Source organism: Buteo buteo, chromosome 15, assembly GCF_964188355.1.
Source record: "Buteo buteo chromosome 15, bButBut1.hap1.1, whole genome shotgun sequence".
NCBI classification, from domain to species: Eukaryota; Metazoa; Chordata; class Aves; order Accipitriformes; family Accipitridae; genus Buteo; species Buteo buteo.
This window is the reverse complement of record NC_134185.1, coordinates 28,323,714-28,351,596: the sequence shown is the minus strand read 5'-3', so window position 1 is coordinate 28,351,596 and position 27,883 is coordinate 28,323,714. Positions and strand designations below refer to the sequence as shown.

Below are 27,883 nucleotides of genomic sequence, written 5' to 3'. Positions count from 1 at the left end.
CTTACATCTTTCCTGATAATGTCTTGTGGGTCAATGTTTAACCATCAAAGGTGGTCATAGGTCATGATGTAGTACCTGAGATGCCATCATCCTTGTGTGCCCTTGTGAGCTTGCTGCTCAGATGAGTGGGAACAGGGCACGCCATCGAGACCCAGGCTTCACGGAGCAGCCAGGTTACCTGCCAGTTTCACCCACACGTCAGCCGGGCTTTTGTTGTCTGCAAATCAAAAAATGGTTGTGGTCTGATCCCTCAACAGCACTTAAACACCTTGGAATTAGATGTGACTTGACAGAACGTCTCTATTAAATAAATAAGGACTATTACCGAGATTCCTGTGTTTTTCATTATAACAAACTTCCACATGCAGAGCAGTGAACCAGATGCATGCAACAAAACCTTGCTGTGCTTGGGTAAATTCATATGCATAAGGAGGAAATAAGTGCTGAACGTATTCCAAAGCAGTCATAGAAATACCAATGCTTCTGAATGCTTCCTCTAGACTGTGGCTTTTCCATCATTATTATAAAGCAACTGCTCCAATACCATTACGCCAGTGCGGAATACCATGAATGATGAAGCTCAGATTTAGCAGGAAAAAAACCACTGTTCTTCAAACCAACCTGTCAAGCCAGAGAAGAAAAATGGCAGAAGGAGGCTTATGTTGTTCAATGTGTTTTTTTTCTTTCATAGTACTAAATCAGTTTAACTTTAGATTCTGCAAAATAAGTTGCCCATCATCACAAATAAGCAATTGTTAAAAATTAATTCTGGCTTTAAGCATTCTCTCAAGGGTTTTTTTGAAAATGGGGGCCTAAAATTAGGCATGATTCCTGGGTGGCCTGAATAGTCTGCTAGCTGGAAGTCCAGAGAATCAGCAAGTTCAGCTGAAGTTAATGGGACTGCAGTGGACTTATTTACATATTAATTTAGGCATTCATCTCTGAAAACGTTTATTCTTTTTCTCTGTGTTTAAAAACTGGTTCCCTATAAAGTCAAAGGATTCTGAAAATAAACACAGATTTACTTTCTTGAATGTATTGATCAGTATATCTGTGGTGTCTTTTACTATTAGGCCATACTTGCACACAGGCAATTTGTTCCACTCCAAAAACCAGCAGTGAACCATTCCAGCTTGCTGAGAGATCATACCGACAGCTTAACAGACTGAGAGCAATTTATCCATTTAGTACACAGACATAAATCTTCTCTCCTAACAGCTCTGTTAAAAGGGACAGGACTGTTTGCTTCTACTCCTGAACCTGCCAATGACATATACGTGGTCATGCTGGGAAAGAAGTTACAGTGAGGGAGAATGCTTACATTTACAAAAGTTGACTTGAATAGTGTTGCACTCTCTTACGTGAGCTTATACAGATGCACAGTTCATGTTGTAGTCCAAACTTTCCTCGTATTCAGTACTTCGGTGCTTGTGGCCGTGCGAGTTGCTAAAGCATAGCCATGTCAAGCACACTTGTACAAATTCCGCCTCCGATATCCCTGCACACGGGCAGCTCTTGGGTTCAAGGATTACAGCCAACATGCGTCCCTGCCGGTCTCCCAGGACTCTGCAGAGGAGGTCTCATCACAACTCATCAAACTGCAGGAACTGCGTTCCTTTCTCCAAAATCTCCTAAAAACAAAAGGAATGATAGATTTCTGCACTGCCCAATGGCTCGAATTTTGTAAGTTTGATATCCTCCACAAAAGAAGCTATTGATGTGAAAATGATTGCTCTATTTTTAAATAAAATTATTAAGTTATGTAAGGAAGAGCCCCTTTATCATTAAATTGAGGAAAACATAGATACTTTTTATTACTCAGCGCATATGACACTTAGCTAAGAATAGTGGAAAGGCTGCACTAGGTCAGAGTAAAAGTCTTCTTGCCCAGCATTACGTCCCTGACAGAGGCCAATAGCAAATGCTTCAGGAAAGGGTGTAAGCGAAGGACAAGCAGGTGGTGATGGCTTTGCCATCCGGGTTCCAGCAATTACCATTTTAAGGCTTTTCTGAATAGAGGTTGCAACAGGACAATTAGTTTAATAGCCCTTGATGGATCTTGCTAGTAGCTATTAATCGAAAAAGGAGCCTCTTTTGTCATTTCATGACTGATTAGTTGCTTTGAAAGCTCTTAGTGAGGACCTTGTGTAAGGCTTTTTAGAAATCCAGGTACACCGCAGAAGCCAAATCACCCTTATTCATATGCTCACTAACTTTTTGAAAGAATGCTATTAGGTTTGTGAAGCATGTGTTCCCGGGAGGCTGAGTTGTGCAGGTGCCCCCAGAACCTTTGGAAAAATTGGCATCACATTTGTTGCCCTCTGTCTTCTGGGACAACTGCCAGAGCCAGTTAAATAACAGCTAGTGGTTCAGCAATTTCATATTTTAATTTGTTTAAAATAGCCGATGAACAGCATCTGGTCCCACCAATGTTATTAATGTCTTTGAAATTGGCCATAGTGCCCGAAATACCAGTCCTAACAGCAAAATGATCCCTAGCTGTTGCTTTCATGTTGCTGCAACAGGTAAGTGTTTTTATGGAGCAAATACTAAAATCCTACAGCTTTACCTCCTCATGATTACATTTTAAGATTAGAACCTCTGTATTGCCACTCCTGACTGGCAAACTTTTTGCTTAGCTGAAACTCATAACTGAGGAAAATCAGTCCTCATTGCCTTTGAAAATGAAAGGAAGGTCATTAATAATACAGACCAGTAACAGGTGATGTATATCAGCATAGCTCCAATAACATCCCTGCAGACACACAAAAAAACCCCAATAAAAAATTAAATTATCTTCTCTATCAACTTTCTGTAACAGTTTTGCTTTTTGTGTGTATGTATTTTAAGAGTTATTTAAAAATTCTTATTTCAATAATCAACTGGCTCCAGATACTGCTATCCAGAAGACATGGAGCAGATACTGTCTAGACCACTATCATCTTCTAATCTGGGCCTTAACTATGAGGTATAAAACTCTGAGGCCATTTAGAATTAAACTGTCTCATTTAGAACTTGCCTGTTAATCCTGAGATAAAAATATCTACATGTCTTGGTCTATTTTTAGATGAGACAGTAGTTACACGTATTTGTCAAAAGAGATGCAATTAACAAAAACGTTACAGCTCATTTAATTAATTATATGTGCTACCCACTATATATATAAAAATCATCGTATTTTTAGTTAATGTTAGGGCACATACACCTCCACCAAATTCAGTGGAGGGAGGTGATGCTGTGCCAGTTAAGGTTCTGGCCCAGAGGTAGATTTCACATAGAAGTTAAGAGGCATTTATAAAAATTCAGGAAAATTATTTGGCTCCAAATTAGCCATTAGTAATAAAAAGAAATAAGTAAAACCCAAATGGCTCTGTATCTACAGTGTTGAAATGAAGAGTAAAGTGCCAGCAAATTCATTGGAAGTGCTGGTACAGTATAAAGATCCACGGCAGTTCATTTCAAGTAACATATTAATGCATACAGGTATGTAGGTGTACGTTTTTGTGTACACGTATATGTACATCAGTGTGCAACATGCAGATATGTAATTACACACATACATACATCTACATGATTAAAATGAGAAGCAACAAATACTCTGTGTGTGTCTGTACCTATGAGGATAACTTAAATATATATATAACGAGATGACTTTCAGTCCTGAACCAGTTTTTGGTAAATTTGCTCAGAGTAAAAGCCAAACCCTGCCTACCCACAAAAGAAAAAAAAAAAATCCATTAAGAGAGGCAGGTTACCATTTAACACAGAACACACATGAAAGATGTGCAGGGGCAGCTTTCACAGCATTTTCTCTCCCTGTTCTCGTTAGGCTGTTGATCAGTGTTTATTCATGGGCAGGGGACCAGGGCACCAGAGGAGTCGCAGCCGGCCAGTGTGCACCCAGGGAACCCCGAGCACAAGCCTCCTGCCAAACCTGTGCCGAAAGCTGCCTTCGGCAAAGCCACTGCGACCAGGTCTCTGGTTGCTGAGGCTTGAGACTGAAGGCAGCCCAACGCAGTGCCAGTTATGTGTCCTCAGGTCCTCTCAGACACCTGGGTGAGCCCTCCGATACACAAGACCAGATGATGTTGAAGAACACAGATGGACCCAGGTCTTCTAAAATCTCACTGGCTTACAAAAAATAAGGGGGAAAAAAATCATTCCTTGATGAATTCCACAGGTTTCTTTAGACATATCCCGAGGATGAACAATACAAACACAAAGCTTCTCACGGTTGGACCGCTAGGCAAGATGGGAATAGAATGAAAGTTGTCAGTATTGCGTTTTAAAGGCATCCATCATACATTGATACAATGCTAGCAGCAGTCTCCAAAATGCCAATTATTTAGAAACACTGAACCATACTACACTATACAGATTGAAGGGGTTTGATTTTATTGCACATATTTCTGTCTTTTCCTGTTAAGAACATAGAGCATTATGTAGTGATGTGGAACTGTCTTGTTAATTTACCCTTAGCGAGCATTTTTTCCAAGCAAACAATAACAGTAACAGAGGTAGAAATTAATTTTCCTCTCACTTGCAATGACTGTGATGGGGCTTAATAGGAACGTTAGTAACAATGTTGACCCAATCTGCATTTAATCTTCTGTTGCCACAAATGGAGTGACAGCAATTCGACACAATCTGATGATTTTTTGTTCTTTGCTTCATGACAGTAGCTGTTTAAAAGTTTCGGATTATTCACTTTTCTAAAGAAGGATTAAACCCATACATATTTACAAAAAAATGTACGTTGTTAATAAATTTCTACTCAGTAATGTATTTTTCAATATGACAAAACATAATTTTATAAACAAACATAATAATGGTTTAGCATTTAAATCCATTGCATCATTTGATTCTGATCTACAGGAATGGGTATTAGAACAAAAAAAACTTCTAAGAGGAAGATAAACGTTTATTCTATAGTCCTATCTATTTATTTGAATCGGTATTAGATTTGCGTCGGGGTCAGTCCTTAAAAAATGTGGCCTCTGAATTCCACTTAATTTCAGATATCTCTATTACAAGTCTTTGCAACTCCATCAGAAACAAGAATTTTATTCTTTTGTACTCCACTTCTCTCTCACAATAGAGCTATAACCCTGGATATCGTAATGTTATCACAGACATTGTTTCAATATTACTTTTCATTTAGAGGATCAAGGGCAAAAAAAGGGATTTTTGTAGATTTCACTTAAACATGGCTTAAAGTGAGTGAAAGGTAGAGTCGTACTGTGTACACAGATTTATTCCAGAAAATACATCCCTGTAGACTATTTTTCTGTTAACTCTCTTGAGATAAAAAACACATCTTCAAATTGCCAATTTCCATTTAAATGCCACCTGGGAGACATTTCCATTCTTTAAGTTGCACTGCCCTCTGGGGGAGACGATCTTCAGATACATCACCATGTCGAGAGAACAAAAGCCTTCTTCGGTTACCTCCTTCAGTTTTGAAAGCTGAACATTTTGCTTCCTCCGAATTTTATGCCAATGCTTGTATGATTTTGGCATCGTAGCATGAAGATGAGAGAGGCTCCATTGCAGCCGCCTTTTATTTGCTCTTTTACTCCCTTACATGTGTTTGCTTTTTTGTATGTGTGCTTGGGAATCTTATCTGGGAAGGCCTGGAGGTGCTATTATATTTTTCTGAGATTTGTGGATGTAAGGTAGTCTATCCATGGCGAAAAGTCTGTGCTGCTGTACCCTAGGGCTGAATGCTTCAAAAAGCAATGCCCTTGGTCCCGGAGAAACATGCTCAGGGCTTCTGCGCAACTGAAGGTGGACATAAAACATCAGACTCAACACTTTTCACAAAATGTTTTAAATTCTGCTTACATGGTGCACATTCCTAACATATACACATGCACTGCCTAACTACATGGAGAACGGCTGGGTGTATGGTGCACATGCTACATGCATGCTCACCGTATGCGTACCTGGTGTTTCCTGCAAGCCATAGGGTTTATTCTGTGTACGCCAGGCAGTATAGTATTTGCATTGTGTTCCCAGCCTCCGACTTGGCTTGTTCCTTCAAACAACAAATGCAATGAATGGTAACTCAATTACTGAGTGGCTGTGTGGTGCTTAGTTGCCGGCTGGGGTTAAACCACAACACCATCCAGAGCGATTTTCAGGATTCTCCCTCTCATGCTGTTTACCAGTGTGTTGAACCACTAACAGAAAACTATGCATTTGGAAAAGCCTTGCCTAAATCATAAGCCTGTTTAGTGTATCTTGTTCTGTCTAGCTCACCCTTTCTCTCAGTGGTTTGAGGACACGACCTCAAGAGACAAAATGGTCACCAGGGCTTTTCTGCTGCAGGTTAAAGTGTGTGTAGCTGTGTTTGGGATCTCCCACAATGCAGCTCTGGGCTCTCTGCAGACCTGGTGTTCAGTGAAGGAGCTGATGGAAGTTGCTTATGCACACCATGACACTGACAGGTGGTCTCTAGTCTGGAAAAGCCTCACTTTCCAATATGCATCTGACAAAAAGGCAGTTTTTAGCAAGAAGCTCCCTAACACAAAGGAGAAAAAACAAGAAAGTTACTTCAGCTATTTGGGTCCTGTTATTTTCTAAAACAAATTCAGAGAACTACTCAAATAATGGACAAGTATGACTTTCATATCCATACAAACTCAAGAGGCTCACAGGGAAGATCACAGTGGGGAAGCTACCTGAGACACATATCTGGGTATGAAGGATTCCACCCCCCTTCAAACTGAATAAAACTGAAGCACTGCAATGAAAATAAAGGATGGACTCAAACCTAGCAATGCTACAAGAGGCTTTACCAGTGGCAAGTGGACTGACAACAAATAGTTAAAAGAAACTCCAGTACAAAGGAAAGTATTTACTATGATGGCCAAAGGTAAGCAAAGTCCTAAGCATTTCCACAGCAGTGTATGAACAGCCAAAACAGACCTCCAAATTCCCGAAGAACAATTTTGAGGAACTGCTAGTTTCTACTCAACCGAGATTTCACAATATGATTTGAAGCTGTCAGGCAATCTGTATGTCTTGAAAGTGAAATACAGCTCCAGAAGAGAAATTCCTGTAACAGACAGTTTCTCTCTTACAATTTCTTAGAAAAGACGCGTGATGAAGGAGGAGGAGGACTTGGTTCAGTGAAGTGTACATAATGCTTCAGTGTCTTTCCACAGTAGATGCTCCAGAGAGAATGTGAGCCAGCAGAGAGAATGAAAGAATCAGAGAACAATGATGTGATTTAATACTTTGAAAGAGATCAAGTTGGTCTGGACAGAAATAGTCTGCCTTGGCTGTCAGAAGTTTTTGTAAGGAAAAAGAGCGCACTGTGAAGATGGCAGGAATAGTGAAGCAGAAAAAATCAGTAACTAACGAAAACTCATCTTTGGAAAAGAGTAAGGGCTTCACAGAGGAGACAGAATAGATTCCTGTTCTGAAAGATTGTGAATTCATCACATGAAGCAAGCCACTGTTAGCTGTGAGCTGATGTGAGCCCGCAGGACCTACCGTGGTAGTGCTGTGTAGAAGATGAACACAGCACACTTTACTGGCTCAAATTAGCACACAAACAAAAGTGATCATTAAGAATTACTGCTGTGGATCTACTGGCCGAACTAAAGGGACTCCAACATTTTTCCCCACACCCTGCCCTCCTGTTGCCCTTCTGAGGAGATATTGGACACAGGTACCAAATCCTCGTTCACTGCCCCCCCCCCAGCCTTGCGCCCTAGTGATAGGGAGCAGGAGAGAGGAGCGCTCGCTGCCTTCCTCTCCCCATGTCTTTTCTCCTTGCTGCAGAAGCAAATCCACTTCCATTACCCTGCCTAACACAGGGGGAAGGTCCCGCTACACTACAGAGAGTCTTGTGGGGCCAGACGGCTCAGGCTCAGACCCCATGCTCAGATCAGAGCTCATCCGCACCTCAACCACTGTCTCAGTGCAGGACTAAGACGTGCTTATCGGCAACAGACCAAGGAGAGCCTGGTGGCCACTGGCGAGTAGGCTATTTAGCCAAGGAGCAGAGGCACCCTAACTAACAGTCGATCCCATCTCCCACTCTCAGGTACTTCCACTTAAGCAACATTTTTACTTTTATAGAGACTTTCCAAAGCTTTCTTAACCTTTTGGTAAGGATGGGCATGCTGCATTTTATTTCAGTTCAGCATTCAATACCCACTAATTCTGTGTACTTTCCTTTCAAACCAATAACCATAACCATTTTGTTAATTATTGCCATTCTCTTTTTTAGCACTGGACAAAAATTGCAGCCTTAAACCTTCAGCCTGCAAAAGTTCCTTCTTAGGCTTTTCTTTTCATGTTTGATTTCTGAAAATAGGATTGCCTTTAAAATCAGTTATAAATGATAGGTTTAGCAACATTCATAGCTAAGTGCAATCTGAGCAGTAGCTCAGTATGTAGTACCGCAATCACTGCCTTATGTAAGAAAATAAACCTGTGAGAGTAAAAAATGTTTCTTAACTTGTAAAATGATATAAAACTCCATAGGAAATGCCCTGCCTCACACCGATAAGTAATTTATTTAAAAATTCAGTTTAATTATTTATCCTTCTTAAGTGCCTACTTTTGGGTTAAGACACATTTGACAAATGAAATGGCTGTATTTTTCAGCTGAGACAGTACCCTTGGTATTATGATGTCTCTATTATTAAAATATACGTTTTCTGTTCCTTGATTGTCCCACTGTTTTATAAAGATTTTTAAGCAATACTTTTTCTTCTTGGACTCTTTTCTGGACTTTTTCGGCTATGTTCATCTTCTACACAGCGCCACCACCACCACAGCTAGAAGGTCGTGCAGGCTCAACCCTCTTCATTAGTAAGAAACACTGTCCCTAACGAGATTTATAGAACCATAGAATCGTTTAGGTTGGAAAAGACCTTGAGATTGAGTCCAACCGTCAACCATGCCCACTAAAACATGTCGTGAAGTGCCTTGTCTATGCGCTTTTTGAACACCTCCAGGGATGGTGACACTGCCACTTCCCTGGGCAGCCTGTTCCAGTGCCTGACAACACTTTTGGTGTAGAAATTTTACCTCATGTGCAACCTAAACCTCCCCTGGTGCAGCTTGAGGCCATTTCCTCTCGTCCTATCACTAATTGCTTGGGAGAAGAGACCAGCACCCACCTCACTACACCCTCCTTTCAGGCAGTTGTAGAGAGCGATCAGGTCTCCCCTCAGCCTCCTTTTCTCCAGGATGAACAACCCCAGTTCCCTCAGCCGCTCCTCACAAGTCTTGTGCTCCAGACCCCTCACCAACTTGGCTGCCCTTCTCTGGACACGCTCCAGCCCCTCCATGTCTTTCCTGCAGCGAGGGGCCCAAAACCGAACAGGGCACCCAAGGTGACAACCTGATGCGGTGAAAATTCGTACCCAGCTTCAGGGAGCCCTACGGCCGGCCTAGGCCGCGGCCGCCGCCGGAAGTGACGCCGCCCGCTGCCGTCAGAGCAAGCCGGAAGCGGCGGCGGGAGCAGTAAACAACCCCGCCGCCAGCCGCCGCCGCCGCGCTTCCATCTTGAGGAGCCGGAGCCGGGGCCCGCCGCCGACCATGGGCAGCGTCCTGGGCCTCTGCTCCATGGCGAGCTGGGTAAGGTGGGGGCGGCCGGCGGTTCCCTGACCCTCTTTGCCCGTTGCAGGCCGCTGACCGGGCTCCCCCTCCCCGGGCCTCGCCCGTCGCCTCCCCGGGCCCTTTTGTCTGCCGGGGGGCGTCTGTGGCGCTGTCTGCCCGCCTCCTCCAGCGCGGCCGGGCTGTAGGTCCCCTCCGCGAGTAGGCCGCCGGTCCTGCGGGGCAGGGCTCTCTCCCCGCCGGGCCGGAGGAGAAGGAAGAGGAGGAGGAAGAGGAGGAGGAAGGCCCTGGGGCGCTCCCCCGCCGCGGTCGTGTTCGCCCCCCCCCCCCCCCCCCCCCCCTTCTCGGGCTTCTCCGGGGGTCCCCAGGGATCCGCTGGGGCGATGGGGAGCTCCGTGCTCGTTCAGGCAGGGCGGCCCGTCGCGCTGCTTGGCCGCCGCTGAATCCGCGTTCTGGTGTGGGAGGTGACGCTGTCTCCGCCGAAATTCCCCCTCCCCGAGCCTGTAAAGGGGTCAAAACCTAATTAAATGCTTTGAAGTTCGGCGGTTTTTTTCGGGGGGAAATAAACCTCGCGTGTTTCCCTGATCCTGATGATTGTATTTAATTTCTCTTTCTTATGGCTTTGTCTTGAGCAGCTCCGCCCTTTGTAGCATCTTTGTCTTATCGAGCCATCGTTTTCCCACCGCGCAGTGCGTCACCACCATGCTGAGCATCGTCAGGTGTTTTTTTTTTTCCTTAGTGGGAAAGAGGAGTTTGAGATGGTTTGAAAACTGTTGTCACTATGCAGAGAAGTTGGTAGAGATCCTGCTTGGCAGTCCTTGGTTCAGGCATTGTTGTTTTATCCTTAAGTGGCGATATGTCTTTCCAAGCTTAGTCCCCATGCAAATAGACGCAGTCAGGTGGATTGTGAATCTTGAGACCTTTGCCTTAAAAATGTCAGTGGGATTGTGAAAACCTGAATTTTCCATACCAAAAATATTGTACCATACTTGGATTAAATGAAATTACATATATTTGAGCAGTTCATACACACGACTTGGTGGTCTAACAAAACCTCATATTGATTTAAGCCCCTATTTTTTGTGCTATCAAAATATATGGACTTTGGTTCCCCTAGTACAGAGTGACATTTTAATTAGAGAGATGATACTTGACTCCTTAATCTCCTGTACAAATTCTAGGAAGTGATCCTAGAATTGGTAGATTTGTGTGAGCTAAGCTTCCAGGCAGATACTTATGTAAATAAGTGACTAGAACACTGACAGTATCCTGTTAACAAAGTACTGTCAGTGTTCATTTTGCTTTAATTAACATTTTAAACACTACTTAATGGATTAGCCAGTTAGACTTTAATTACTAGGTGAATATAGTTAACATTTTAAATTATTGTCAAATACTAAGCGACAGTACAACTATAGGTTTTAATTCAAATACTTGAGTTAATATATACTGCGTTTTCAAGTGCATAAACAGCCTTTCTGATGACTGACTGGTGTGTGTAGTGCCTGAAGAATCCCTGTATACTTGCTCTTGGTTTTGAGTATTTGTTTCTGTACAGAGAAATTCAGCTAATGGTCTTTTAGACAAAATGATTTACATGAGCATGTAATCATGATTAAGCCAGATTTACTGTGGGTAACTAACCCCCACCCCTTCCTTTAAAGTGCCCCAACAAATCGGGTTTTTTGTATTTGGGTGGGTCTTTTTTTTTTTCCCCCTGATGGCTTTAAAGTGTTGATTTTCTTTCCAGATTTAAAACCACAGCTAGTCAGCACTTAAAGCCTATACAACAGTTCTTATAGGGGAGCTGTCTCTGCTGTCTGTGCTGGTCTCTAAGGATATGTCAGTATAAACACCATTTGTGGCTCTGAAAGAGAAACAAGCAGTGAGGGTGAGGTAGCAGGGGGGCCAGATGTAGCAGAGTTTGTGCTAGCGCAGACCGTGCCATGGCCAGGAAACATACTCCTCTTTTGTCAGGGAAGATGCTGCTGCAGGCGTTGCTTTAGCTGTGGAGCTTCTCTGCAAGGCCGCGTGTTGTGCCATGCAGAGCTGCTCAGGGTAAATGACCTCAGCATCTGGCCTTGTACCTTTATTTCGTCTGGATTTTTTGTGTGGTGTTACTTGCCAGTTGTAGCTCTGCCCTACTGTATGCTGATCAGGCAGTGTTTCTGTTAAGCGTTTTTAAGAGCAAAGATGAGCCTGTTGGAGAGGGAGGTGGTGGTGGGGGAATGCCTTAAGACCACTGTCATCTCACCAAAAGTCTTCTGATCCTGACGACCTAGATTGGTCAGGCAGTGCCATTTTCACTCTGCTGGGTTTTGCCTCTACTGCATTGTTCTCTGAAATAGCTCAGCTGCTGTTTTGCTCACTTTAATACTCTGTATCAAGGCAAAGATCTTGATTGAATTGGTTCCTTTAAGCATATGAGTAGGGATGATGTAGCTAAAACCTGACTAGGCCCAGCGGGGGGCTTAGTGTTTTTGCAAATACTGAATTTAGTATGTAATTATTTAGTCATTATCCCAGTAAGAAGATTACATTCGATACTAAAAACTTGTTCTGTGTGCATCAGGGGCAATAACACTTGACTTTCAGTGGTTTTGTGGGGTTTTCCCTCCCATCCTCTCTCCTGCAATACTCATCCTGTTATGTGTTCCTCCTGCAATTTCCACTGCCCTAGAGAATGAAGTGACTGGTTTAGCAGGCATGAATTAACTTGTCTGCCCAGCTGGCTGCTCCCAGAATAGGTGTGTGGGTCATCTTTTCTTATTTTGCCTCAGTGAACACTGAGTTGTTCATTTTTCTCAAAAATGTGCAGGGATGCGAGCTGCTTGGTAGGTCCAAAAGTTCCTGGATGGCAATAGGTTTATGCAGTTGTGACTTAGTGACTGTTGTCCGAGCTTCCTTAAGAAAGCAAGCTCAAAACTGATTGCAGGGTAACTCTTTGTCTGCATCTCTGACTACGCTGGCTTCCCCTGGGGAGTTAATGTTAAGCTTTGATCTGTGTAGTAGTATCTTACTGTTTGCCCTGTAGTATTTTTTTTGTAGGAGGCGAGTTCTGGATTTAGGAAGAAAGTGACACAAACTGTTCTTGTCTCCTCTGCTGGTAAACTCAGTTCCATGGGCCAAATGTTCTTTGCTCTCTGTTCTTTTTGAAGTCTGTTACTTGTTAGAAGTGTTTTTGCCTGTAGTACAATAATAATATTTTATTGAAATGGTATATATTTTATTCTGTCTTGCTAAAAGAAAGAGGGACTCAAGACTGTAGCGTGATTCCTTGTAGAAATGGCTGACTTGTATAAATAGTATTAACTATCAATAGGGCTCTTGTTCAGGGATACGCATGAGCACAGCTTGTAAGGATGAGCCGTTTGGGGACAAAACGTTTTAAAAGCTAGTGTTGGAGCTCAGACACTTAAAGGAGGTATATCGCCTCGTTTGAGGCACGTTGTTTCCCAGTGGGGGGAAGACAGTCATCTTTATTTCAGCCACTGTAAGCCTCCCCTGTCTCTAGAAACATGCATTCCTGTGTTCTCCTTGATGCACTCAGGAGGAGGCTGCTTGAATTACTTAGGTATTTAACAAACAATTTAACACTGGGATTCTCCAGAGAAGTCACTTTTGTGCCAGACGGTCCTTGCACGAAATTTGCTGCAGCAGATGAGCCTAGGCTTATATTCTACTCTGCCAAATTCAACCTTTTATTCAACTGTATCTTTAAAAATATTAATGCAGACAGAATTAGTTCAAGAAAGTAATTTTTTTGAACATAGAAATATTCTTCACTCGAAGGGTTATTTGTATGTGTGGAGGAAATAATGTAATGCATTAGTACTATAAAATCCTGATGCATCCTAAGCCAATATTTGCTATACATTTCCTGCTTACTAAGCGTAGATGCCCCTAATGTAGTTGCTTGCAGCCATAGAACAGCCTCGAACAATCATCTGGTCCGACCTTTTGTGGGAAGGGAGCCTAGATGAGATGATCTAGCACCCTGTCCAGTCGTGTCTTGAAAACCTCCAGTGATGGGGACTCTACCATGCCCTTGGGGAGGTTGTTGCAGTGAGTGATTGTTTTCACTGTGAAAAATTTCTTCTTATATCGAGATGAAACCTCTCAGGGAATCAACACCTTCATACTCCTTGTGCTGTAACGATACTGAGTGGAGGAGGAGGTTAAAAAGGGCAATATAATATCTTTTACTGTAGCAGAGTGAAAATTCTTGGCTTCTCCATCGTTGGAAAGGATCACAAGTATGAAAAGAACACGAGGAAATTATTTAAAAGACCCAGTTTGTGGGTCCAGTGTGTGGGTCTGGCTGAACCTGTAAGAACAGATAATCTGAGCCTTTTCCTGAGGGCTTCTCAGGAGGCTGCCGAGAGCGTCGTGGCAGTCTGTCTGCTCTTCCCTGCAAGCCCTGGGGTCTTCCTGGTAGCGGCAGGCTGGTGCCATTTTAGTTTGTCATATGACTACACTTTTAAGAACTCTCTTTGACACATGCCAGTCCTACTCGATGATTGACATGCACTGGTCATGTGGCCATGTAACTAGTCATGTTCTTATGTGACTGACTGGGTGTCTTTCCTGCGGTCATTGAAGCCTGTGGCTTGCGTCACGTGGTGGAAGTGTCCCTGCGTGGGTGCTGGAGGAGAAGCTGGGTTTTGCTGCCATTCAGTATCTTTGTCAGAGGTTGCGTGGTCTGTTGTAGCTCAGATAAGGCAGCGCTCGCTTGGTAACTTTACTTTAGCTGAAAAATATGTGGCCTCCAAAACCTAGCTGTTCACTGCTCACTGGGATTTCCCATGTCTTCTAGGCAGAGTAATTTATTTGTAAATTAAAAAAACAAACAAACAACAAAACAACAACCCAAAACATTTTGACTGTACCTTTTCTGTTTTGGCTTATGTTTACATGTGGAACTTTGTCCTTCTTTCGCTTCCTGAATTGTTGTCACTTGGCAAGTGGCAGAAAATTGCAAAGGGGTGAAGTTTCCTGCTCCCCGCCCCCCCCGCCCCGGTGAAATAGCACTATCTGCTCCCTTTCCTTCTTCCCACAATTTTCTGTTTAAGAATTACATACAGGTAAACTTTGTCCTGTTTTCTTCCCTTGTAGTACTGCAACTGTGCAGCATTCCTATTCGCTTTTACTGTTGATATTTGGTAGCAGTGATAATACGTGTACTGTGTGTTTGCTTTGTTCTTGAGATTTGTAACTTTTACATTGCATAAGTTGTCTTTGCCAGCTAACAGAATTAGGTGATATGTGAGTAGCTGCTAAGTATGCAATAATTTGCAACCTAAGCTTTAGGCTATTTTACCTATTGTTTGCCCTCCAGTAATGTTCATGGCCCCAGTGAGGATTGTGATCCAACTCTGCCAGATGCTGAAAGTGTATCTAGATGGCAGTTGTGCTCATATTTTTTTTTTTCCTGTGGTATATTTATTTAATCTCTGCAGCTGTGGAAAGGAGGATGTAGTTGTTAACTAAAAGCAATCCTTGCGTCTCATTTAGCTGAAATTAAATGAAATTCAAGAGAACACATGAGCCTGAATCCAGTCTTTATTTCCTCTGAATGGATAAATGATTACTTTTGACATAGCACTAATTTCACTGTACAGTGGTGCGTTGGGAAACGCTGCTAAGATTGTTAGAAGGCTCTGTAACGTTGCAGTGGCTTAGTCTACACTAAGTGATGGGATGCATAAGATGAGTCATTTTCTATCATAACTTCTGATGATCTACACAGCCTGATTAAATACTGAAATCTAGCAATGCAAAACTTTTTAAAGAATCTGTTTCATTTTCTGTCTCTGTCAGGTACCATGCTTATGTGGAAGTGCCCCGTGCCTGCTGTGCCGATGCTGCCCCAGTGGAAACAACTCCACCATAACTCGCCTGATTTATGCGTTCTTTTTACTTCTTGGCGTGAGTGTTGCCTGTGTGATGTTAATACCAGGCATGGAAGAGCAGCTGAAGAAGGTCAGGTTACTTCTTTGCTAACATATTTGGTAGAACAAATGTCACAGAAAATTGTAAATGACATCTTGAAAGCATGGGGTTTATGTGGAAATTTGTAATTGTGCTGCCACCTGTGCTTCACAGTCACTGTTAATTTGACTGTAGGTCAAATAAACAAAGAACTCCTGGGACAGTCACTGCATAGATGAAAAGCACTATTTAGAAATAAAGTTGTGCCTGTTCTTTAATAGCTCAGAGCAGAAAATATAATGTATGTATATGGAGTTATAAATTATATATCATTGAGATACTTGTATTTGTGGCACTTGATTGATTTTGATTGTTGTTAATAAAAGAGTGAAAACTAATCACAATCTAAGGTGACTTCTAGTTTCATTGTGCTGTCCTAGTTAAAATTCCATACAGTTTATTAATTGTATGATTTTACAGTTTATTAGTTATGAAGATACGGTAGTCTGTGTAAAATTATGGAGTAATAATTTGAGTTATAGAAGAGCTTATAGATTCACTGACGTCGGTTTGCATGTGCTTTGGTTCTGTTAGTCTTTGTTGTGCTATCTTTAATTTTTTTTCTTTTTCTAGTAGATAGTAACTTGTGTTAGGCATGCTTTTGACACCCCCCCCCACCCCCACCCCCAATGATTCGTTCATGTGTAAATGTTTATTTCAGTGTGGTATGGTAACCACATTAGAGCTTCAGTGAGAGCCATGTTAGTCACCTAGGAAAGAAAATTACAGCCTTCTGGAGTATGATTTGACTTCAGAAAGGTGTTGCTCATGTCCTGGTAATAACTGGAAAGGATATTCTCAGCTGTTTCATATGGAAGTTACAGATACTTGTAATTGATTGTGATGTTACTTTTTTGGGGGAGGCTGTTTCTGTTTTAAAAAGATGTAAGCAGGCTGCGTTCTCCTAGCTATTGCATGAACTTGATAGTAACTGTCAAGTCAAATGTACCAAATCCCATTATTTTTTTTATTTATCTCCTGATTCAGATCAGCAAGTGAAAATTGCATTTCTTTGAAAAGTTCTGAAATTCCTAACAACAACAAAAAAACCCTAACAAAACAACAACCCACTACTGTTAATAAGATTTATTTTTGGTTTTGTTTAGAATTTGCCTGTGGGATTTTTTTCCTTGAGTGTGTTTAATATTCTGCTTGGACTATAACTAACAATACAGCTGTTCAGTATCGTATATTCTAGCAATGTTAATAGTTGCATAACGTTACAATATTAATGAGTTGTATATTAATAAATAGCTAATACATATTTACTCACAGGAGGCCTTTTACACATCACTGAAGTATCCCTTGTATTTATCACAGATTCCTGGATTTTGTGATGGAGGAATGGGAACAACTATTCCTGGTGTGCATGGCCACGTGAATTGCGACGTACTAGTTGGTTACAAAGCCGTGTACCGTGTGTGCTTTGGTATGGCAATGTTCTTCCTTCTTTTCTCCTTATTGATGATCAAAGTGAAGAGCAGCAACGACCCAAGAGCAGCGGTGCACAATGGGTAAGATACAGAAATGAGAACAGAGATGGGTGGTGTCTGCATATGAGATACAGCTACTGTGAAAATAAAGCCTGTGGCTGAGCATCCTGGTCAAATTTACTGTTCCACAGACAATTTCATAGTAGCTAGAGGAGCATTGTTGCAGTAGAGGGCATTCAAAGTTATTAGAGTTCTTAGACACAGCAGATTAATTTTTGTAAGAGGAAAAGATACACATGGCTGTCACTTTTCAGAGCCTGAACTATGGCAATGCATAACCTCTCCAGAGGTTTCCCAAGATTAGAGGTTCTGCTTTTGTCCAAAGACGACAAAATTCAGAGATGAATAATGGTACTAAGTTTCACTCCACTGAGATTTTTTTTTTTCAACAAAGAGAAATATTAAAAAGCCTCACCTGTCCTCTAGGAATTACATTCCTCTTAACTTTGATGTTTGTAAGGGTTTGCTCTTTTCTGAACAGTTTTATTTTAAAGATTATCACAGTTATCTATATATCGATATAGATACATAACATATCTCTTCCCCCTCTGCTATGTTTTTTTCAGTCTCCCCTCTGCATAAAGAAGAGTGAGTTATGTATTTAGTTTCTGAGCTTCCCAGTAAATTTTTCTTTGGCATTTCATTATAGTTAGGTTTATCAGCTGGAAGATAATAGTGAAATTTTAGCTTGCAGGTTGGTACAACTGGTAGTTTTCATCCAGGCTCAGCCTATGTGTAATGTAGCTTCTTGAACTAAGGAGATGTAAATATTTGTAATAGGGGATGGCACTAAAAAGCATAAAACCATTTATGGTGCCTAGTCTTGCAGGTCACACTGATTGCTTAGACTACTACTTTTTCAAGATGATTGTATTTAACGGAAGCTATGAACAGCTAAGCCATAAAAATGAAGAAGTAATTTCATTTTATATTCAGTATAATAACATTAAACATGTTTAGCATAAACTGAGAAAAAACTTCAAATGATTTCTGTAGGGGTGTCGTTGTTTAACCCCAGCCAGCAACTAAGCACCACACAGCTGCCCACTCGCTTCCCCCCGCAACCAGTATGATGGGTGAGAGAATTGGGGGGAAAAAAAAGTAAAACTCATGGGTTGAGATAAGAACAGTTTAGAAGACAGAAAGGAAGAAACTAATAATGATAATAGTAACAATAATAAAATGACAGTAATAAAAAAAGGATTGGAATATACAAAACAAGTGATGCACAATGCAATTGCTTACCACTCGCCAGCTGATACCCAGTTAGTTCCTGAGCAGTGATCTGCCGCCCCAGCCAGCTCCCCCCAGTTTATATACTGGACATGACATCACATGGTATGGAATGCCCCTTTGGCCAGTTGGGGTCAGCTGTCCTGGCTGTGTCCCCTCCCAACTCCTTGTGCCCCTCCAGCCTTCTCGCTGGCTGGGCATGAGAAGCTGAAAAAGCCTTGACTTAGTCTAAACACTACTTAGCAACAACTGAAAACATCAGTGTGTTACCAACATTTTCCTCATCCTAAATCCAAAACATAACATAGTACCAGCTACTAGAAAGAAAATTAACTCTATCCCAGCTGAAACCAGGACAAGGAGAAAAGAAAATAATTAAGACTGAGCAGAATATTGCTTTGTTGACTACTTTTGTTTGTTTCGGTCTAAAGAAAAAGAGGCTGGCTACAGTATTAGGATGCATTAGCAGCAGTAACTCAGTTCAGCCTTTCGCTCCGCCCTGCTTTGTTCAGGAGAGCATACTTGTTACAAGCAAGAAGAAAATGGTTCAGGTACATTCTATATCAATACTTTGTGGGGTGATTTTTTTGTTACAATAAAAGACACCTTTTATATGACATAAAGTCTTTTTACCTAAAACCACTCCTTAAGTGTTGGGGATCTTCTTGATATTGTTATCTGGAGTTGTGCTCTCCAGTACAAATTTTGTTACTATTTATGCAACCCATAGCAGTTTACTCTTCTTAGCCAATCTAGTGTCAGCACTAGTATAAAAGGAAAGATGGTACTTGTTAACTGTTAGTGGTAAAATATTTAATAATGTTACTTCCAACACTTCTGTAATAACTAGTTGCTTCAATAGTATGCATTACAGGTAGCTTTATGAAACCCATGGCTTTTGGTTTTTGAAATTGTATGTATCCTCAGTAATACTTTACAATGTAATCTTCCTGTCAGTGGTTTGAAATATTCAGAATATTAGGTTTTGCCATGTATGTGTACTAACTTTTTCATACTTGCATGCAAATTAAGCCCAGTAATGTGGTGTAGTGCCAATGTTCACCTTCTTTGCTTTTGTAACAGCAGTCAGAATGGTTTCTTGCCTCAGGTTAATAATAACAGAAAAAAATCACTTATATTCATAGGATTGCTGGTGGCTTGCACAGAATGCATAGCAACTGTAGGTATTATTTCAGATCAGTATTGTTTTTGGCTGTCACGCACATTATATGGGTAGAGTGTTTAGATCCCTTAAAAAATTCTGGAATTAGAGATGAAATTTATACAAACTTGAATCTCTTCTTATTTCTATAATTGAGAATGACATTGATTAGAAAAATATAAAATTCCACATGTGGATTCAAAAACTAGTTTTAGTGGGGTATGTATTACACCATAAATGTTGTAAGTTAATTCAGCTATCAAAGTGCGTTTAGTCACTTTGCTATATCCCAGTGAATTAGACCATTTTTCCCATATTCTGCACTTGTGTCCTTTGACACAGTTCCTCTCCACAGAACTGGAATTCATTCCTCTGGTCACCATCACCTGATTGTAGCAGCCAGAAGGAGAGATTAAACTTGTTTAAAATATGGGAAAGAAATGGGAAGGGATATAAAACTTGAAAACCATGCAAGTATTTGACATCACGGGGCTGTGGTACATGCCTTTGTGCTATATTCAGTTTTGAAGTACATGTAGATGGTACTGTGCCTATATTTGGAGCTGCCTGTCACTGTGATCAGAAAAAATAGTCTTCACCTTTTTACAGTTTTGTTGGCATAACTTCTTGATGTGAAGTTCCCTATGCAGGGTATATTTGTACACAGTCTGTATTTGAGGTGAGTTTGGGGAATCTTTCGTGGAAGATATTTCCTTGTCTGATTTTTAGGAAACGTGTGATCTGTTTTGTTTGTCCATGAATGTGTATCTTTTACTGGAAAAAAACCCAAGAGTGCTACTGAACTGGAACAGGAACTTAGAATTTGATTGTGTCCTTTCTGTGAAGGATAAATCCTTGGCTTTTGTTGTTGTGATAAATCCTCATCAGATGTAGGCCTAAAGAGTCTGAAGTTAGGTGGGAAGAATCTAGGCTTTTGTACATCTCTCTCTTGTAGGAAAAGAATCAAGATTGGTAGGGAACTCCAGCATAATGTTTTCTGTCATTGTAGGCACCAACCAGATCTTCTACCCTTTTGGTTTTGGTGCTAAAAACAGGTAGGGATTTTTTTAAACCATTTTTTCTGATATGCAGGCAGTTCAATAATCTCACTGCTCTAGTTAAAAACCTTAAAAAAACCAAAAAAACAAAAACCCCACAACTCAATTATATTCCACCCTGGCTTCATTTGTAACACAAGTGAGCTATCTTCAGGAAATGTGTCAAACTCTGTGTCAGTCTAGCACAGTTTAAGCATAATTTTCTGGAGAACAAACATCTTGGGCAGATAAGGTAAGATTTTCATCCTACTTCAAAGGAAGTGAGTTGTGAATTAAAAAAACAACTCTTAAGGATGAGCATTTTGTGTACTTTCAAGTTCTGTGAATTAGATCAGACTTAAGCAGTTGCCTGACTTTTTTTTTTTGTTTTGTTTTGGTTTTTTTTGTTATTTCCCTTTAGATTCTGGTTCTTTAAATTTGCAACAGCACTCGCAATTAGTGTTGGAGCTTTCTTCATACCAGAGGGACCATTTACAACTGGTAAGGGAATATTGTCTTCCACTGTATCATGGTACAATCATAACTGGTTTTAAAACAAAACTTAAGTGCATCCTGTTGTCTTACAGTTTTAATTGTAGCTGTGTAACTATAGCACTTTTCTGTGTCTAGGGACATTAAGACAGGGTGGTAAACTATCTATGGTTCTGAACTGGTTTTGTTTTATTTCTCTTTTAGTGTGGTTTTATGTAGGTATGGCTGGAGCATTCTGCTTTATTCTTATTCAGCTGGTCTTGCTTATTGACTTTGCTCACTCCTGGAATGAATCTTGGGTTGAAAAAATGGAGGAAGGAAACTCAAGGTGCTGGTATGCAGGTAAAGGACTGTACTACAATCAAGTTTTCAATTTCATTGTGCATTACGCGAGTAGTGCATTTTACCATAGTGCAGAAGGGCTGCTTGGTGCATGAGTATCATTTTCTCAGATGGTGTAGTTCAGCTCTGTTGTCTTGCTGTCCTTTTGATGTCAAGTTAAATAAGGGGAGGGGGGCAGGGCGGGGAGCAGCAGCCTCTGAGCAAGAAGATCTAATCCCTGGGAGCAGGGCATCAGCTTATGATAGCAGAGAAGTGGCAGTTGTAGGGTTTTGGGTTGGGTTGTTTTTTTTTTTTGTCATCCACAGGTTTTGTTACACCTTAGCACCGACTAAAAACTAACTAGCCTGTTACTGCTTCATATTGAGCATAAGCCTCCCAAATAATTGTTTTCTTTCTGTCTGCCGGTTGGTCATTCTTTGAAAGTATATGGTGAGTGAAAGGCCAGGATAGTGAAGGAGAGTACAAGTCATCACACTGGAGAAACGATATGCTAATTTTAATAAAGCATTTCAGATGTGATATTTTAAGTGTTTCAAAAGACAGCATGGCCTGTCTTTGTGCAATGGCACTTTACTCTTCAATGTTTTTAATAAGATGGAATTTGGAAATGAGATTTTGTTTTTCCTTCTGTTGGAGAAGTAGTTCTTCAGTTTCTTTTTTAAGCTTTTAGCCAAAGTGTATGTAGTATAACTGTATTCCTTCATACTTGTTCTTCTTGTTTGCTGTGGGAGGACTGGAGAATCAAGTATGGCTTCAGGCTTCCCATTTATTGTGTTCTTTCTTTTTAACACCTCAGAGTATTGAGAAGAACTTTCTTCCTTTAAATTTCAGTGCCCAGAGCTGCTCTCAAATGGTCATTGTATATTGTATCCAAAACCTGATAATCATGCAATATTACTTCAATTTTAATACTCTCCATTATTAACCGGTTTAACTCTGTTTTTTGTCTCTTTTCACAGCTCTGCTGTCAGCTACAGCTGTCAACTATCTACTGTCTCTAGTAGCTATTGTCTTGTTTTATGTTTATTACACTCATCCAGAAGGTTGTTCTGAAAACAAGACATTCATCAGTGTTAACATGCTGCTGTGTATTGGTGCTTCCATAATGTCAATTCTGCCTAAGATTCAGGTATAGTTTTAATTCTATTACCTTTTAGGGTTTTCTTGTGTTATAAGTCCCAGAAACCTATGATATAATTGTGCCCAAGACTTTTACTTGCCTAACTTTGTTGTTCTATGACTACTTTGTATAGGAATCTCAGCCAAGATCTGGTTTGCTGCAGTCTTCTGTGATCACAGTTTATACGATGTATTTGACTTGGTCAGCTATGACCAACGAACCAGGTAAGTGTAGTAGCAATATATGGCTTTTTGGGTAACCAGTTCAGCAGTAAATTCTATCTTCACCTTTTTGCAAGGCAATATTAGAATGAGGTGCTATAATGCATACAAGTTAGAGGTAGGACTTGTTAGTTTGTGTTCTCTTCCCCCACCCCAATTTTCTGTAATAATACCAAAGAAATAGTTCTTCCAAAGATAACGTGTTTTTCATTTCCTCTTATATTTATCGTATGGAAGAACTTCTACTTATTATTGGCAGGATTCCAGTATTCTAAAGCTTAGATTTTGCATATTACCACAACTCTTCCAAGGTGTCTGGAAGGTTCATCTCCCTACCAAGTTTCAAGTTTCTTACCTGGTGACTGAGGTGCTACTGATTATATTTTTCCAAAGTGAGGATTTAAAAAAAAAAAGTATTAATAAATGTATTCAATGTTTTTTGTGTCTGAAAACGGCTGAGCATCTCTAAAAAAAAAAAAAAAAATTCAGAAATTCGCATGATTGAAATAAACTGTCAAATATTGATTTTGGTGTTTTTAATTGGGTCTCTGACTTTTTAATCTTAATCATGGACAATCTTCTGTGCTTCTGTGTAATAGCATATGTATGAGTCATTTAATTGCTGCAGTAATTATGGAATTGTGGGGAAGTAAGATTGTCTACTACTTTCAGCTGTTTCATCTTTGTTACCAGTGGATGCCGTGGGTTGGGAACCTTTGATAATACGAAAGTGACTTTGTAGCATTCTTTTCCAACTCTGGGATGATGCTGGTACCCCATCTATAGAGTATATGCTTGTCAAACTTGTTTTCTAGTGGTAGAATTTCTAAGGCTTAATATGCAGAGCATTTTTATTTTGCTGCATCTTATTATATGAGGTGGAACGGTAAAGCAGTTGATGCATATCTTATATAAGTTTAAAATCCTTTTATGTGGTCAAAGAGACAGATTTTTATGCTGCATACTGTCACTTCCCTGCTTTAGAGAGACTTGATAGGCTAAAATTAGTTTCAAAGCTTTTTTACTTCATGACTGTCACAGTCACAAAGTTCCTTTCTATTACTGTGCATTCAGTGTGGAAATGTACTATTAAATATTTGCTCTGTTCTTGTTTTATGTAAGTTCTAATGTAACTTCTCCCACAGACAGGCGCTGTAACCCAAGTTTGCTGAGCATCATTGGTTACAACAGCACCACCATTCCAACCCAAGGTCAGGTAGTTCAGTGGTGGGATGCACAAGGAATTGTGGGACTGGTTTTGTTTTTGCTGTGTGTTCTCTATTCAAGGTAAGATTCCTTTAAAAAAATTTACTATTAACTTGTATTACTTCTCATTGTCAGAGAGTAAATTGTATTTATTTGGGTAACTATGCTGTGTCCTTTCCTGTCAAATACAGCATCCGAACATCCAACAACAGCCAAGTTAACAAGCTGATGCTGACCAGTGATGAATCTACACTGATAGAGGATGGAATGCCCAGGAGTGACGGCTCCCTTGATGATGGAGATGATGTTCACCGAGCCATAGATAACGAGAGGGATGGAGTTACTTACAGTTACTCCTTCTTTCATTTCATGCTTTTCCTGGCATCGCTGTATATCATGATGACACTTACCAACTGGTACAGGTATTACATTTGATGATACATTGTGCTAATAACGAGCATACAAGATGCTATCTTTTGCTGCACAAGGAGGCATAAGTTGTGTGCCCTGAGGAATGTAGGTCTTGAATGGGACTTCTCAAGGGAAGTATACTGTTTGATCTGTATTAAGTGAATTGTATTTGAAAATTGGAGTAGCCAGCCTCGTTCACAGGTGCCTGTCATATTTTCTAGGATAATTCTCATGATTCACTGGACTCCTGAAATACGTCCTGCTGAAGTGAGCAGGATAGAGTCTTAAATTCTGTAATTAAAGATAAGTAAACACCAGGCCCACGTCTGGTGCAGAGAGATGGAAAAAGAAGAGATAGGACATGTTGTATCAGCAGGTTGAGGGAGACATGATCCTTCCCCTCTGCTTGGCGCTGGTGAGACACACCTGGGGTGCTGGGTCCAGTCCTGGGCTCCCCAGTACAGGAGAGACATGGAGACACTGGAGAGAGTCCAGCAAAGGGCCACAAAGATGGTGAAGGGGCTGGAGCATCTGTTACACGAGGAGAGGCTGAGAGAGTTGGGACTGGTCAGCCTGGAGAAGAGAAGGCTCTGGGGGATCTTATCAATGTATATAAATAAATACCTGAAGGGAGGATGTAAAAAGGACGGAGCCAGGCTCCTTTCAGCGGTGCCCAGTGACAGGACCAGAGACAATGGGCACAAACTGAAGCACGGGAGGTTCCCTCTGAGCGTCAGGAAACACATTTTCATTGTAAGGGTGACTGAGCACTGGCACAGGCTGCCCAGGGACGTTGTGGAGTCTCCATCCTTGGAGGTATTCAGAAGCCGTCTGGGCATAGTCCTGGTTGGCTGGCTGTAGGTGTCCCTCCTTGGGCAGGGGGGTTGGAGCAGATGACCTTCAGAGGTCCCTTCCGACCTCAGCCAGTCTGTGACAGGGCCTGGTGGAAGGAAATGAGGTTGTCTGCTCCCTGAAAAAACCCTCACAATAAAATGGTTCTCCTGCATGTGAATTGTTGTTAACAGCTTGAGCAGGTATTCTTCAGAATTTAAAAATACAGATTAGGGTCTCTAATAATTTGTTAAAGGACAATTTGTATCAAAATAGCAATACTAGAAAGGCATTTCCTTCAAAAGTAATTCTTAATAGTCCTGCTGTGGATTTGATTTGTGGCCCTGCTTGGGTCAATATGGGTCAAGATTGTTAATTCTTCTAGGGGTTGTCTTTTGGCAAGGTAAAGTGCATTGTTTGCATCTATAAATGCTATCCATTTCCTGCCTTTCCACAGATTTGCTTAGAGATTCCTCGTAATTATTTCTGCTTCTTGACAGCTTCTCTTACTATTTTTCTGGGCTGCTGTTGCTTTCCACCTTCCTGTGACACCAACTTAACTTACAAATGGTGTTCTTGTACAGATTGGCGTGAACTGCCTGGAAGAAGGGTAGAGATGTCCTTTGAGGGGTGGAGAAGTGAAAATGATCTACTGTGGAAACACTGTTGAAGAGTGGCTTACTACGATGAGTATGTCATATTGAAACAAAAATTGCAAATTTATCTTTTTTTTTCTTTCCTTCTTTAACAGTCCAGATTCTTCTTATGAGACAATGACCAGCAAATGGCCATCTGTCTGGGTGAAGATATCTTCCAGCTGGATTGGCATTGTGCTCTACGTGTGGACTCTGGTTGCTCCGCTGGTTCTCACAAACCGCGACTTTGACTAAGCTGTGCTGCGCTCTAGGGAGACTGCGTTAGCTTCACCGTGTCCATGAAACAAACAGTATTCCAGATAATAGTGCAGTTGTAAATATGTGTGTGCACGCGCATGCGTGCGTGTGCTATCCATGTAGTATATACCCTGCTTTATTCTGCATGATTACCTTGAATCATGTCTCTTGTCACTTCACTAATGACTTTTTCTAGCTGAGCTCAGTGACAATTGCTGTAATGGTGGTTTTCATAGGAGCTTCGGGAGCATTAGATCTGAGATCAGGACCTTTTGGAAGTAGGTTTTTTCCCCTCAGTCACATTAAATAGTTGTAGGAAAGAAAGCGTAAGCGTTAATTAGGGTAACAAAACAGTATTAGATCAGGCTTTGCAAGCAAAGGAGGGGCTGCCTTTGATCCCTGTTGCCTTGATTCCAAATTAAGTCTGGAGTGAGCATTGTTAGACTCAAAACTCTGCTTGTTGGAGTTCGCTGAACCTCTTGCAGCACATTGGCACCAGCAGCCCGCCCTTTTCCTGCACTGAGGGCAGCAATACCTTTAGCACAGATGTTAAGTGGGGAAACCTGCACCTGAAGCTGCAGAGGAGCCGATGTCCTCCTTGGTGCTGTTGGGTCTGACGTGTCCCGTGGCAGATGGGAGGACAGACACCCTGGGGAGAAACATCCTGGTACCAGATGCTCAGAAGCATGTTTTTAAGGCACCTGTTTACACCTTACATCTATGTATTATTATTTTTTTGTTTGTTTAAAGTAGTTTAAATGGGATAGCTGTGCTGTAATTTATTGCCGTTTTGTGTGCCACTTTCTTGGCTAAGCTACAATCACAGAGTTTGCAAGGAGCCAAGTGGTGAAAACTGTGTAAGCCCTTTAGAGGAATTCTTTGAGTATTGTGGTTAAAAAAGCAGCAGAGGAAAAATTACAGTAACTAAAGGAGGCTTGCATTAACTGAGGCTTCCACAAAAGTGTTTCTTAATATATTCGGGGCTCTAAATTTGAAATCACTTAATGTATTAGGTATTTTGCTTGTTGTCCATGGCCAGAGATGGACTTGAGCCTAGAAAGTCTAACTCTAGGCAGGAGACAGGACATTAATCTGCTTGATTAAAATACCATATAGTTCCTGTGCAGTTATGAAATCTTAAATGCTTTTGTGCTTGCTGCTTTGTATTTGAAGTATGTAAGCTGCATTATTTATATCTCTGTTACTTGCTACAACTTGAGACTAGAGCAGCCTGACTGGGAGTGACCTGAGAGCCTTCGGCAGATGTCAGGCTGATCTGTTACTGTGGTGTTTATCCTCTTGCTAATTATTCTCTAAGCTTTTATTTTAATTCTGCACCTAAACCCTGACATTTACTGCAGAAGCCTGACATGTCAGTCAAACTTGAGATGGTAATGGAAGGATTAGTAAAGGCTTGTAATAATTTGGAACATGTTATTACCTTACTAATAAATAAATTTGGATGAAGATGTGCTATGACTTTTGGTGTGTTGTACTACTGCCCTGCATGGGTAGCATCGGGTTTGATATTGCAGCTCATCTTCTGCTCCTGGGATGTTTCATAGCACTCACTGTCTGAGAAGTAGCATGTGCAGCCCTGCAAGGCAGGCAGGGGGTTCCTGGCTCCATGGGAGACCGCACGTAACCCCTGGGGGAAGTTTTTGGACAGTTCTCTTCCTTCTGCCCTTTGCGCCCAGCTCGCTGGAACCATGAACTGCACTCCTCCTTCAGCAACTGCTGCTGCCACCTTGTACTGCACCTGTGCTTAAGTTTGGGTGAAACACCTGAACGCCAGTTTTAACACAGCAGTTCCCAAGTCCTGTAAGAAATGACTAGGTGCTGAGTTGGGAAGATGAACAGACAGCTGTGTCT

At 41.2% G+C, this 27,883-nt stretch overlaps 1 protein-coding gene and 1 long non-coding RNA gene across 2 annotated transcripts; one reads left to right on the top strand and one right to left on the bottom strand.

Annotated features, from left to right (window-relative positions):
- Nucleotides 1–3: 3 nt before the first annotated feature.
- On the bottom strand, nucleotides 4–9,409 carry LOC142039853 (uncharacterized). The gene is made up of 4 exons (XR_012653073.1): nucleotides 9,141–9,409; nucleotides 1,322–1,631; nucleotides 326–621; nucleotides 4–217 (listed from the first exon to the last, which is right to left on the bottom strand). It is a non-coding gene; the product is annotated as an uncharacterized LOC142039853 (long non-coding RNA).
- A 55-nt stretch (nucleotides 9,410–9,464) lies between these two features.
- Nucleotides 9,465–27,490, top strand: SERINC1 (serine incorporator 1). The gene is made up of 10 exons (XM_075046854.1): nucleotides 9,465–9,600; nucleotides 15,400–15,561; nucleotides 16,891–17,084; nucleotides 20,917–20,996; nucleotides 21,192–21,329; nucleotides 22,289–22,458; nucleotides 22,583–22,673; nucleotides 23,816–23,957; nucleotides 24,068–24,298; nucleotides 25,870–27,490. The coding sequence occupies exons 1-10, from the start codon at nucleotides 9,562–9,564 to the stop codon at nucleotides 26,006–26,008; spliced, it is 1,386 nt and encodes a 461-aa protein (XP_074902955.1). The 5' UTR covers nucleotides 9,465–9,561; the 3' UTR covers nucleotides 26,009–27,490.
- The last annotated feature ends 393 nt before the right edge of the window (nucleotides 27,491–27,883 follow it).